The following is a 14,635-nucleotide window of genomic DNA, read 5'->3' as shown; positions in this document are numbered from 1 at the left end:
CCCCCCCCCCATACACGCCGGGGATCCCCGTGAGCTTCCCAGCCCCCCCTCCCCACCCACCCTGGGGATCCCTGTGACTCCCCCGCCCCCCGGGGATTTCAGGCCCGTGCTTTGGTTTCTCTTTGTGGCTGAACAAAGCCGGCCCCGGCCTCTCGCTGCCGCCAGCTACGGCCCCAGCCTGCCGGGGGAGGGAAGTGCCGCAGGCGGCAGCTGGAGGGTCAGGCCGGGCCCCGGCCAGTGGGAGCTGCGCGCCGGGCAGGGCTCCCTGCAGCAGCCTGGGGCTCAGGTAAGGTGGCGGCAGGGAACGGCCGGGCCGGGCCGGGCCGCGCTCCCCCCCGACTCCTCCAGGCCCGGCTTGGGCGAGCGGGACTGCCTTGACCCCCACCCAGTCCCCTCCGCGGGCTAGGGACCCCAGGACCTCCCGACAGGGGCTAGGGACCCCAGGACCTCCCGACAGGGGCTAGGGACCCCAGGACCTCCCAGCCGAGCGCGGGCCAGAAATCCCGGCGCCCCCCGATCTCCTCCATCGCGGGTCAGGGACCAGGGACACCCCCCCCCCACCCTGCCCGTGGGCCAGGGACCTCAGGGCCCCCCCGAGCATGGGCCACGGACCCCGATCCCCCTTCCCGGGTGCAGCTGTTGCCAAAACTAGTGAGCGCAGTGACGATGTAATCCAGTTTCCCCAGCTTTAGCCCTGGGCCTGAGCTGGTTTGGGGTTAGCGGGGCAGGTGCTGGGGGTGTTGGTGTCCTGTGATATCCGGGAGGCCAGACTAGATGATCTGGAATGAATCCCATTCCCTTCTGGCCTTAAACTCTGTCGTCCCCCCTCGAAACACGTGTCATTGCAGAGACAGAGAGAGAGGTGGCTTTCTCCTTGCACTAAAGTCAGTAGTGGGTTTTTCTGGTCCACTGACTGAAATAATCCACTCCCTCCCTATCAAGGAAAAGCCCTGTGCAGATCTTGTAAAGCCACCTTTATAGCATGTATAGAAGCCAATAATGGTTTCGGGTACACATTCTTTAGGTAGTGCGTTTGTTATATGAGACCCTGGGGGAGGGAAATCGATGGAGGTGTTGGCCAACCCAATAATAATGCAGCTGGTATCCAGCAAAGGCAAGCCATTGACTTGGAGGTATTTGAGAATTTAGCTAGCTGGCCTCCTTAGTAGTAGGTTCCAAAAACATCTTGGCTGAATTAAACACTCCTGAATGCCACTGTGTATTTTTTGGCCACTGTTGGTGCAAGAATCTTCTCTGCAGTGTCTAGTATCTGGAACACCCTTCTTTTATTTCTCCAGCTTGTTGACTTTTCATCTTATTTCAAATCTTAACTGAAAATCTATTTTTGATGCCTAGGCCTGTTAGACTCTCCCTCCCTCTCTTAGGAGTTTTGTATTAATCTTTACTGATGTAACCCATGTAGGGATACAATATGTATGCAAGGTACCACAGAGAAAAGAAAACAGTACAATTTTACAGCTGTTTACACAAGCAAAAGGCCCACTGAAGTCAATGGAGACTTTCCTGCACAAGAACTACAGGATATCTAATCTAGGGCACTGATCACCACAGAAAAATGTGCAGAGTATCTAGAAGATGGCCTTATAATTGTACAGTATTATATTCCTCTAGGTTCCTGGCTGATCAGAGCCTGTGTGGGTTTTTAGGGCAGGAAAAAATTGCATTCTATTCTCTGAGCTAATAACATGAACATTGATTCTGTTTTTTCAGATCATTAGTTAATAACAGTTTCTGCTAATGTCACCATTGGTACCAGGACTGGTACTTCTGTGTTAGTGCTGTCATGAGAAAAATGTGATTCATAAGGGTACAGTTATGAATTATATTTGTTCAGGTTCTATATGTAATAAAACCCTGAATTTTCCAAACCGTTCTTGAGTCCTCCAGAGGCAGTGTTGGCCTGATTTTCACAGTGTCCATTAACTACAGGGGGAGAGCTGGAGGTGCTCAGCAAATCAGGCCCTATGTATCTAGTGGCTAGAGCGTGGCATTAGTTAATGGACTTGTATTTTCCTGGGTTTTCCTCTGTCTTCCTTTATGACTGTGGGAAAATCATTACACCTCTCTGTTCTGGAGTTTCCACATCTGTAAAATGCAATCACGGACAAGCTTTGGGTGAAATGGGAACTAGAGTTCTGAGACTGGGGATTTACTCTACAGGAAATAATTCTGCCGTGCAGTATTGACCAATGGTATTATAGTTCTAAAAAGAACAGAAATATTTACTTTGCCCTGAAAACAAACCTGAAAACTATGCAAAGCCCCCCAGCTTCCCCTTGATTATAATATATCTGTTTTCATTTTGTGATTCAGGGGAATTTTAAATCTGTACAGTAATTTCCTGCTGGTACCTAGTCAAACCCCACCATGACACTTAGTCACACATGTCAGCTACAGCTTTAATTAAACAGATCACTAGATTACTACACAGGTTTGAAGTTGCCTTGTGGACTTTGATGCTCAATGTATTATTTCACATCTACTGGAGCGGGTGTCTGCTTGTTTCAGCAGTTAGTGTGTTCCACATCTTTCACAGCAGTTTACTTCAGATGGCTGAGAGGGCAGACAGAGTCTCTCCGGATGGCCCTGGCTCATCTCCTGACGAAAACGAATTTCCCTTTGGTTATCCCACCAGCATCTGTGAGAATGTGCCCGATCACAAATACCTGTGCAGCAGCTGTAATAACGTCTTGAAGAAAGCCCAGCAAACGCTATGCGGGCATAGATACTGCTCGGCTTGCCTGTCATGGGTTGTACGGTAAGTTCTTTCTACAGGAGACCACGTGATAATGCATTTCTGCCAAGAAGACAGAAAGATTTCAAGTGGCAGATTCTGTAGCTACAACCCTAGTAGGATGATCTGTTGTGATAATCTACTAAATAGGGAGAAAGTGTTAGAGTAGAGTTTGAGAGTACCTGGGATGTTGATAGTAGTAATTTTATCATCCATGTATACTTCCTTACAGTCGTATTATTTTCAGGATGTATGTCTATAGGCTTCGAGTGTGGTCTAGTGGTCAGCATTGCTAGGTTCTCTTCTTGGCTCTGCTGTTGATTTGCCGTATAACCTTAGGCAAATTACCTCTCTATACTTCAAGTATCAGAGGGGTAGCCGTGTTAGTCTGTATCCACAAAAACAACGAGGAGTCCAGTGGCACCTTAGAGGCTAACAGATTTATTTGGACATAAGCTTTCATGGTTAAAAACCCACTTCTTCAGATGCATGGAGTGAAAATTACAGATACAAGCATAAATATACTGGCACATAAAGAGAAGGGAGTTACCTTACAAGTGGAGAATCGGTGATGACAAGGCCAATTCAGTTAGGGTGGATGTGGTCCACTCCCAATAATTGATGAGAAGGTGTCTATACCAAGAGTGGAAAAATTGCTTTTGTAGTGAGCCAGCCACTCCCAGTCCCTATTCAAGCCCAAATTGATGGTGTTAAGTTTGCAAATAAATTGTAGCGCTGCAGTTTCTCTTTGAAGTCTGTTTCTATATTTCAGTTTCCCTTCCCAGTCTAAAAGGGAGAGAATCATATTGAAAGCTCATAGGAAGGCTATTGTGAAGTTACTTTAATACATGTAAAATGCTTTGCAATTCTTGGATGAAAGGTGCTATGGACGTTTAAAAATTTGTTATTATTTTAGAACATTATAAAGTGCACGATGTAAAATCTGGGTCAATGCCCAGTGAGGAACCAACCCTCGGAACAATCCCAGCCTTTTTGCTTGGAGATAGATGGATATTGTTCTTAATTGGTTAGCTGCTTCTCCCCTCTTCTCTTCAATGGCTGGTCTACACTGGCAATGCTAAAGTGCTGCCGTGGCAGCGCTTTAATATGCCTTGTGTGGTCGCGGCGCTTTTTTCACACCCCTGAGCCAGAAAGTTGCAGCACTGTAAATTGCCAGTGTAGACAAGCCCTAAGTATATATCCTGATTAAACTGTAACAAAAAGAGTCAGTCAGCCAGCCAGCCACATGTGACTGGCAGGTCAAAGCACTACAGTGTAATGGCATTTTACACAGAATGCATGTGGCCCACTGGGCTAAATTCTGCTTGCTGTCACTGGTGTAAATCCAGAGTAACTCTGCTGCAGTCAGTGGAGTCACTGAGGACTTGCACTCCTGAAAATAAGAACAGAATTTGCTATGTCTGCTTATATCTTCTCATGGCAACCTTGTAATGGAACTGGAAACGGAACCAAGCAAACCTGTTAGTAGAGTCTGAAGGAAGTAATGTCGTGCTCTTCGTCTGGTCATAAGGACACTTTTCTGTCGGGTTTCTTGAACTGAGCTAATACATGACTCAGCTGGATGGTAATTGCAGCGTCACAGAAGTGCTTGCCTCTTCCTGAAAAGCTTTGTTTTTTCCCTTTAATTGCACAGTTTAAATGCTAATTTAAGAAATATTTCAAATTAAAACCAAAGCATTTTGTGGCTGTGTTACTGGAAAGTATGATGATGCCACTTTAGAGTTCACTCCTGCACCAGCTACGCGTTGCCCTTCATGTGTACACACAATATCCAATTTTACAAGTCAACACAACAATGGTGGCCTGTGTGAATGAAGAGAAGATTGAGCCCTGAGATGTATCCTGGCAATTAAAAACCTATCCACCTACCAGAGAAGAAAGGACATCACTTTTGTGTTAAAAAGACTTCAGATTTCAGGTTATTGTACACTACATGGAGTTAGTGCCTACCTCACTGAGAGAAGTAGATTCCGAGCATTACTGGCTTTGTAGAGCAGAATAGTCACGACAGTTCAGATTTTGCTGATAGATGGTTGAAAATTGTGGACTTTCAATGGGACCAAGATTTGGCCCTTTTACCATAAAGCGTGTTGACCTTGAGCTGAAATTAATACTTCTGTTGTTTTTGTTAATTTGTTATTCTTGAAACAGAGGCTCTCTGAACTGCAGTTCACAAATCATTTTTTTTTCCCCCCACCAGAAACAACAAAAACCCAATTTGTCAGAAATGTAATGCAGAGGATCCTGGAACTGTAAATGAAGGAAGCTTATTGACAGAAGAAAGGGTATGTAATTGTGTTTGTATTAATGTTTCATTTATCTCTCTGGGCTAATGCTAGAGTCATTAAAGTATTATTTTTTAGAAGAGGGAATAATAAAGAAAGTGATAGTGATTGATTCCACAGTTGTGCATATTAACCTAGATACCTTAACATCCTGGACTTTCCCTCAATTCTTGATCAAAAAAGTGCTTGGATGTAAGTAGCACCCTGTGAACTCCACAAGTTCTGCATCAAGAAGCCCTAAAATCTGCTGCAAAGTTAACGTATTCTATGGGCATGAAATACCCTTCATTCCCCTCTTCCCACTCCCAAACACACAGCCTCAATTATTATTGTTGTTATTACTTAACATCATATTGTGGTCGCACCGACAGACCTCAGCCAGCTCAGTGCCCCATCATGCTAGGCACTGTACAAAAGTGTATCCATAGGGAATAGAAGGAGGCAGAAGTGTAGGTGGGAGACAAAACTTTATCTGGGGCTGATCCAAGACTGTGAAATGAACTTCCCCTAGAACTAGGGACCATCACTTACCTCCCAACTCTCCGCTCCAAGTGGAAGGTGCCTTTCTTTGACCTGCCTTCTCTAATACAAACACATAGCAACAGATATGTTTACACATAAAAAAAAGCCAACACCAAATCAAAACACTCCAGTGCACATGCTTCTCCCTCTGGGGAGAGGATGAGAACAAACCACACATGACAGATGCTAGTTACATTACCTAACACACTCCTGGAAGGCAGCTCAGATAATACAGTGATGAGTGTGGTAAGAGAACCTATATCAAAAAGAATAGAATAGACTAGACTGGCTAGCTGTGTTGCCTGGAGAACACTGTGGGAGCCAGGGGGCCTGAAGAACACCACAAAAAACTCATTGTTGAAAGTAATCAGACAAAAATATTCACTGACAAATTTTTAGGGGTTTTTTGATTAAGAATATTTTTGATGATGAATATTTTCACTGTATTTTGGGTTTTGGCTCCTTAAAATTTCTCAGAACAGCTTGACTCAGACTCTCCTTTCCCTCATGTGTGCCAGGGAGTGGGGGAGCTCACAGCTGGCATCAGTGGTTCAAGTCCCCAGATACCAGCTGTTGCACTATTCTCCATGGGGACCAGTTCACTCCCCTACACTGTGGCTACAAACTGGACCTTGGCTCTTGCTCCCAAATCCCCTACCGCCTGGTTTCATGGAACAGTGCAAGGAAGCATGCTTGGTAATCCAACTAAATCTCCCTTGTGGAGAATGATGTGGAGCAAAAGGCATCTGCAGCCAGGTCTCAGTGGGGAAAGGAAAAAGAAAACAAAGTACTGGGAACAAGGCACCCACAAAATGATATTTTTGAGATAAAATGCTGAATTCTGTAGGATCTTGGAAAAATGTCCAATTCTGCAGCAAATCCCCACAGCTACAGTATTGCAGAGTACATGGGGCCCAGGTATAAACAAAACCATTTTGTACTGCTCACAGTATACATCAATTCTGTGAAAACCTTGGAATTTCTCTAGCGTGAGACTTCTATAAAACCGTTAGTGGGACTTTCTGCAAAATTGTAGGTGGGATGTGGTGACCAAAGCCCCAGTCTTGTCAGCTGATCCACATGGGCAGACCCTAACGCCTGCACAGAGTCCTGCGGAAGTTCAGTGGGGCTTCACACAGGCTTGAGGACTCTGCTTGTGAATCAGCTTGCAGGGCTGGGGTTTGTAAACAATGTGAACGATAGAGACTCCTTAGCAGGTTTGCTCTTTTGTCCCTTATCAAGGCCCCCCCACTCCACCTCTCCTGTGTTTTTGTCAGACTTTGCTCCTGCATACTATTTTTAGTTTGTTTATGTCTGTGTATGTATGTATATAATATGAAAAATAAGTTTTCCACACAACAACAATAGTTTATTCCATGATCTGGTACTGTGGTAACCTTTGGCCTCCTGGGCTGTTTCTTTCCCTATGCACCCTTTGTTTGACGACCCTCGTTGTGCTACAACTAACTTAGAGCCTGGTACTGAGAGGTGTTGAGCAGCTGCATGATTTATTGAATTCAGCTGGAGGATTTGAGGGCATCCCCCTATACCCGCTGCCATCTCCTGCACACTGCTACGGAGGGGGCTCACCTGCAAGAGGCTTCTACACTGTGCCACGGGTGCACATCCCCACCTGGCTCCCCCACATCTTGCCCTCCTTGTGCAGTAGAACTGCACTGGTTCCACTCTATAGGGACCATCATCAGCTGCATAGGAACAGGCTAGAATTGACTGTAAAAGCCTTGGGCCAGATCTAGCTCTTGTTTACACCCATGCAGTATATGGTCATACGCTGATTGGAAATAAGAATGTGGGACCCAGTTCTCCAGCCAGATGCTTATTCTGAACACCGTTATCAGTGCAGTTACAAGGGCGTAAATGAGAGCAGAATCGGACCCATCCCTTGGGGACTGGCACTGGTTAACTTTCTTTCCTTCTCTGAGTGAGTGTGTTAAGATCCCCCTGATTTAGGTTTGATTTGCCGAAGTCCCGGGAAGAACTTCGGTGATGTTGAAACAAGATCAAAAGTATTTAAAATGCAAATGTGATTTTTTTTCTCTTGTTCTTTCCATGACTGGAATTATAAAAGGTGCAATGTTGGATTTTTTTTTTTCAAAATTGTTCATTAAATTAAAAACTTGAATTGGAAGGGATCCAGGCTAAGACATGAGACTCATCTAAGCATTCTTAGGTTTTTTTTAAAGTAATTTCAAAATATCATTTGTGTTTGCATTCTCTGGCATGGAACTGACTGCCCTGAAAATTACAGGTTAGCAGGATGTTTGATTTTTTGAGAATAATGTGACAAAAGAGGTCCAGTGACATCTGCTCCTCTCCATCAAGTAGAGACTGTTAAAAGGTCTATAAGCCTTCCATTTTTCTTGTGCAGAAAATGCAGAGAAAATATGGCCCCTGTGTGTTTTATCTGAGTGGTACCAGGAAGCACCCAATAGCCTATGTATTTCTACTGTTTTTTCTTTTCCCCTTCGCTTTGCCTCCCAACTGTTAAACCATAAAAGGCATTTTCCAGTGTGACAGGTATATCAAATGGTTAAGACATTTATGAAATAAGTAAGATGATAGGATAGGTTACTTCTTAATAAAATTTGACTTTATATAAAATGGGGACATAAGCCTGAACAGTATCTTGCGAGAATTTCCCAAAGGGATAAGAGTTTTCCCTCTTAAGATTTTGGTTTAGTCTAGTGATTCTCAACCTATTAGTGTTAGCTGGGCCGCAGGTTGAGAACCACATTGCCCCCCACCTAAACCCCTGCACAAACACCCATGCTCAGCGCCCTCCGCCCAGAGACCCCTCCACAGAGTGGGGCCAGGAGCGGAGAGCTGGGCATAGGGTGGGGGGCAGGGACCCCAATCCCGGACCCTGCTGTGTGGGGACCCTGACCCCCACCTCGCTGGGCTAGGGGGCAGCCAGGACCCCGTCCCAGGACCCTGGACCCCACTGTATGGTGCCAGGCGGTAGCCAGCTGCCTGGATCCTGGACCTCGCCGCAGGCGCTGGGGGGCATCCAGGACCTTAACCCCGGACTGTACCAGGACCCTGAGCCCTGGTGTGCGGGCTGGGCGGCAGCCAGCTACCCAGACCCTGGGCCCTGCCACGGGGGGCTGGGCAGTAGCCGGCTGCCCAGATCCCGAGCCCTGCCGCCAGCCAGCTACCCAGATCCCGAGACCTGTGGGGCTAGGCGGCAACCAGCTGCCTGGACACAGAGTCCCGGTGTGCTGGGCTGGGGGGCAGCCAGGACCCTGCCCCCAGACGCCGCCGGGGCCCTGCTGTGGGAGGCCGGGCTGCAGCCAGCTGCCCGAACCCTGAGCCCCACCGAGTGGGGCTGTCAGGAGCCCGGAGCGTGGCAGGGCAGCCTGGAGCCCGCCGGATGGCAAGGCAGCTGGGAGCTTGGAGCCCGCCGCAAGGCAGGGCAGCCGGGAGCCTGCGGCCTTTAGCACACAGTTGAGTTGGGCCGAAGCTGTGTGCTAATTGGGCTGCATGCAGCGCACCCTGCGGGTTCAGAACCGCTGGCTTAGTCTACAGTTAGACCTGTAGAATAAGTCCAGGATTTTGGTTTGGACTCATTGCAGAAAAGAGAACAACTGTGACATTTGGCTCTGGATCAGAACTTCCTCCAAGTTCTGGAGTATATTCGGGTCTGGGGCAGGTTGGTTCAGGCCTGTCTTTCCTTCTCTTAAGATGAAAGTCATCTCTTATGCAGAATATGGTGGGTACTTTGGCCTTGTGGTATCCCCCTGCATAAGGGTGATTTTCACCTAGTGAATAGTTTTATTGGCTTTTCAATATATTTGGTGTTCATAAATGTGAATGTTTGAGATGAAAGAGCTGTCAAGGCAATTAAGAGCTTTTGCTGCAGAATTAGAGTCAAACCAAAGATTTAGTGCAGTTTCAGGGTATGAACATTATTGCTGTCAGTTGGCCAGAATGATAGAGAAGAGATGATTAACCATAATATAATGAAATATATGTTTCTCTCTCCTTGGACTTGATTCAAAGCCCTGTGATGTCAATGGGAATCTTTTCATTTACTTCACTGGGCTCTGGATCAGGCCCTTTTGTAAGGGTGGGGAAGTTCTGCGTTGGTGTTGCTGTTGACAGACTTTCCATTGATGTTCTGCGGGGCGAGAGCTAGTGGTTCAAGTGAATGATCATTTGGGGGGTGGCCTGGGTGGGAAAAAAAGAGGTGAGAACCCCCTGCTCTTTGCAGTTCTTTCACGCACAGCTCCTTTGCTTGAGCTGTGTCCATAATGATTAACAAATATGAGAGTGAAACAGAAAGCACACAGGACACACATACCATTAGAGAAACCCATGTGTCACCAGGACTGTCCCTCTGAAGTTAGATACATTTATAATAATCTGTTCTGTAATGCCAGGAAATTCTGAAGTTATGTTTTTTTTGTTTGGTTGGTTTTTACATAGTAAAAAATCCACGGTGGGGTTGTTAACCTGCTTTTTCTTTTCTTTGGTTTTGGTCATTTCCCAGCTGTGCACTCGACTGAAAGACTTCAGTGGCTGGTGCTGGTTGATTCAGAGGAGTAACTATATTGTATTGAATTGCACTGTACTGTAATGTTGAATTAAAATCTACATTAAGCAACTGGGGCCAAATTCTGCACTCATTCACACCGGTGCAGTTCACACGATTGCTTTAAATATATGCAATGCAGAGTCTACTACAACTTGTATATAGAAGTTCTGTTGAAGGTGGCATGGCCTAGAGTGCTGAGTATGGGACTGGGAGCCAGGAACTCTTGAATTCTGACTCCATTTTTGACAATAACTTGCTCAGTGCCCTTGTGCAAGTAAAATGGGGATACTCATATTTACATGTCTTTGGGTGTGGTTTGATGGTTTATTAGTCAATGTAAAATGCTGTGAAAATGAAAAACACTATGTAAATGGTAAGTGTTACTATTAAAAAACTATGTTCTTAAGAACCTGGACATACAGTTTGCAAGCTATCATCTTTTTATAAAATATAGACTGGATTATGTATTACAAGCAGACTGAAAACTGACCAGTAAGCATCTATTTTTAAATGTACAGACAAAGGTACAAATGTTCTAGTTTTTCTAGTTTTTTTTTTCATGGAATAGATTCCACTGAGGCTTTTATTTTTAGTTCTGTTTCCAAGCAATGGCTGATTTCCATACCACTACAGGACAATTTATGACATCAAATGCACACAGACCCAAGCACAGACTGCTTCTCTTGCTTAAATACACGTACATGTAAGAACATATACCAGACAAGTAAGGTCAAAACAAACAGCATGAAATATGTTTGTTCAACAAAATGCAAAAATCCCTATATCCCGATAAATGATTTTTTTGCCTTACCGGAACTCTTGAATATTTAAAAGACTGTGATTATTTGTTAACTTATTAATGTCATTTTCAAGGAGGTGGTTGTTGAAAGGTTGCTTGTACTGATTAAATCCACTCTTTTCTCCCCATTTATAAAGTTTGGTTTGTCTGTATAAAAGCCTGACATTGCAGGGTTCAGTAATAATGTAACCAATAGATAGTCTACCAAAGAAAATGTAACTAATTAATCAGATATGAGGGCACTGTTCATCCAGGAGACATGGAACAGCCATGCCAAAAAGCATCCTTCTTCCATTAAGTCTGGAGTCCTGTCTCCAACCACAGCTAATGTTATATGCTTCAGAGACAAAGTGTAAAACACCCATCATAAGCCTAATTGCACTGCTCTTTTCCAAAAGGGAGAATTCTTTCCAACCCCAACTAGTGATCATCTTATGCCCTGAAATAGGATTCTTAGTGTAAATGTTCTAGAGCAAGTAACTAGGAGTTACAATTCCTGAGTTCTGTTTCCAGGTCTACTATTGACTAACTGACTGACCCTGGCTAAGTCACAAAAATTCCTGATGTTCCACAATACCCATCCGTAAAATGCTAGACCCAGGGGTACTAGACTTGATGTAATTTTTCCCAAGGAACTGAAACTTCAGAGGAAGCAAGAAAATATCTCCCCACTCCTTTGCAGAAGTTATAAGTGGAAGCAGAGGCAGAAAGTAGTTCTCTAGATGATGTGCCATGGAGCAATATTAACAAGCTTGGGACCCAATTCTGCAGCCTTACTCAAGTGAATAGTCTCATTTACTGTAATTGAATGGGGTACATGCATGAGCAGTGGTTGCAGGATTGGGTCCTACTTTGCCAGTTACATCATCATCAAAGTGTCATAAATCAACTGCATTAGTGAAAAGGGATGTCGGAATAGGAACCATTTCAGATTTTTGTTTCAAGCTTATAAATAATTCCCCTTCCCCGCCACAACAAAAAGACCATGAGAGCTGATAATGGGTCCAACCTTCATACACTCTACCTGCAGCTCAGAGATTAACACTGTCAGTATTTGCCTTTTAGGGACGCTTGCTGGCTAAGGTGAAGAGTCTGCAAAGAGAAAAGGGAACTGACTATGACTGCAGTCTAAACATATTTTATATGTAAAATAATGTAAATGGATTTTTTTCTAAAATGAAAGGACTCAATAGTTTTACAGTTTACTAATATTTTAAGGATGTTTTCAACTTCTGACAATGCATTGCTGGTATATTAATCATTACGAAGATCTATATGTAAACGAGTCTCACAACAGTAATCGCTACTATTCAATGAAATTGACTATAGTTCTTTAACATTGGTTTGACCTGTGTAGACTGAACTAAACCATCTTATCTTCTTCTTACATGGCATCTCCATTACTGGAGGTTTGCAGCCATAGTAGCCCATTCTGTAGGATCCTCTGCTAATCTCATTGTAGATGAATAGACCTTTTGATCCACCCAGATACCACCTTATCCATCCCAGGTCATCTTTTTCTGCCTCATGTTCTTCTGCTGTCAGCTTTCTCTTCCAGTGCCTGTAAACATGCATTGCCCACTGAACCTCTTAAAATGTGCCCTGCAAATCGAATCTTTCTTTTCATAAAATCTCTTAACTGGTATTTGCTGAGTTCAAATAATCTCCAATACTTTTTCATTGGTTACCTGCTCTATCCATTATATTTTCAGAATTTTTCTATAACACCATAATTCAAAGGATTGTAATTTCTTTATCACCGATTGCTTGAATGTCCATGTTTCACAGCCATAATTTAACACAGACCACCACGCAGACCAAATGTAAGTTCTTAAGAGTTGGAATGTAGTCTTCAGATTTATGTCCTTTCTCATCAGATGTTTATTCTTCCAGAATATCTCTTTCACTCTTGCTATTCTGGTGCTGACTTCAATATCCAACATTCCCTCTTTTGTAATGATACCTGTCTTATAACCATTTTTTTTAAAACTGGTTATAACACAGGCTGAACAGTACAATTACAGCATGAAAACTAATTGCTACAGTGTGAGGGGTGAGCCCCTCAGTATTTTCCCTTTTCCAGTTTCTTGACATTTCAGTCTTACAGTCCAGATCTCTTTAGTTCATTGCTGAACTGGTGACTTTTTTTCTTTAAATTGGTTTTACCAAATGAGCAAATAATTTTGTTCCCTGGGCTCATGGATAATGCACAGGTTAGAGCTTTGTTATAAGTGCTGTATTGTTTTCTAAGGATCTTTCCAAAGGGAAGAGGTGGAAGCCCTGTTCTTGGGTTAATTAAACCTGGATACGATAGAGCACTGTTTGAATATAGTGATCAAGAAGGAAGAAGTAGATGAACTGGTGGCACTTTTCCTTCTCTGTCTCTTAGTGATGCTGTAGGCTGACGGGAGTAATTTTTCTCTAGAAAGCAGGGAAGGCCTCTTATTATTCTCAGCATAGTGATGAGCTATTTCATATGTGCACTCCCTCCCCTGGATTTTCCACATTTTATTCTGTGGGGAATCTGCAGTCTTCCATGTTGTGTTCTTAATACTTGTCTCTGTTCTACTGTGCTATTGTGCTTCTGCAAGATGTGATATTAAAAGGCTGCAGTGATTCATTTTTTATTTATTTATTGCATGATTCTTCACCGTTAATGCAAGAAAAAAACTGCATAGTGCTGGAAAAAATGTATGTGTCTGGTTTGGATTTCTCTAGGACACTAGGCAAACTAAATGGAAACAGCCTGAGTTTGAGAGGGTGTACTCCCTCCTGCTCCTCATTCAGGTTGAGTCTTAAATTCTCTCTGCAGCAGGTAAAAGAGGTGCTAATGACCCCAATAATTAAATGCCTGCATTAGAGTGGCATGAGGTAGTGCCCTCTATAGTTAAGGTTTCATCAGCACATTCTTTGCATACACCGGTTTTCAGGTTTCTGAGTAGGAAAAAAACTTTATACTGAAAGTTTTCACTGGGAAGGGCATATTTTTATTTTTAATAAATTAAAATCACCTGAAATCATTTAGTTTTTGAGCTATACGAAACAAATAATAGGATTTCACAATCCTTTGGTCTTTTCCTATATACTCATTAAACTAAATAATACTTTTGCAGAAGATTAAACATAAAAGAAAAAAAAATCAAGGTTTATGAAGCTATAAAGTCCCAGCCTGTTCCCATCTCATAGCTGCTGTTTGGGTCATTTTATTGACCAGTGTTTGACTGCTCATCTTGTTGTTAATTTCCAGGCTTTCAGTGATGCTGCCATTAATAAAGAGATTTCTGAATTCAAAGTGCACTGTGGGATCCCTGGATGCAGTTGGTCTGATATCATGAAAAATTTTGAAGTAAGTTTAAAGATGACAGTTTAATCTTCCATATTGTGTCTCATAAGTGTGCAGTGGGGTTTTGCCAGTGAGGATGAACATTGTGTCAGGGAGGCATGTTCCTGTGATGTTAGAAGAACATGGGGATTTAGGACCTGATTCCGCAGTCCATCCTTATTCATCAGAGCACTTAAGCACATGCATAAATGTATGCGTCTTAAGCACATGCCTAAAGTTAAGCATGTGCTTAAGTGCTTTCCTGTATTGGGGTCACAAAGAGGATGAATCCAGATCCTTAGCTGGTGTAAGTCAATGAAGCTCCCTTGAAGCTCAAAAGAGTTATAGTAATTTATACCAGCTGAGGATTTGATCC

The 14,635-nt window shown here is 43.7% G+C and overlaps 1 protein-coding gene across 4 annotated transcripts in view; it reads left to right on the top strand.

The window, feature by feature from the left end:
- Positions 1 to 14,635, top strand: part of TRAF1 (TNF receptor associated factor 1) — a 57,964-nt gene that overhangs the window by 24,852 nt on the left and 18,477 nt on the right. For 2 of the 4 annotated variants that reach the window (XM_026657303.1, XM_026657304.1), the window contains 3 exons: positions 2,558 to 2,779; positions 4,977 to 5,061; positions 14,185 to 14,283. In XM_026657303.1, the coding sequence (XP_026513088.1) occupies positions 2,558 to 2,779; positions 4,977 to 5,061; positions 14,185 to 14,283 (406 nt within the window). Of the gene's footprint in view, positions 1 to 188; positions 287 to 2,557; positions 2,780 to 4,976; positions 5,062 to 14,184; positions 14,284 to 14,635 lie in introns of those variants that run through there. The other 2 variants (XM_024206659.2, XM_024206656.2) reach the window with 2 other exon arrangements.

The sequence above is a fragment of the Terrapene carolina genome, unplaced genomic scaffold, assembly GCF_002925995.2.
Source record: "Terrapene carolina triunguis isolate 2854851 unplaced genomic scaffold, T_m_triunguis-2.0 Scaffold238, whole genome shotgun sequence".
Classification (NCBI taxonomy): domain Eukaryota; kingdom Metazoa; phylum Chordata; order Testudines; family Emydidae; genus Terrapene; species Terrapene triunguis.
The sequence above is the reverse complement of the archived record's forward strand: the minus strand, read 5'-3'. Positions and strand labels throughout refer to the sequence as shown.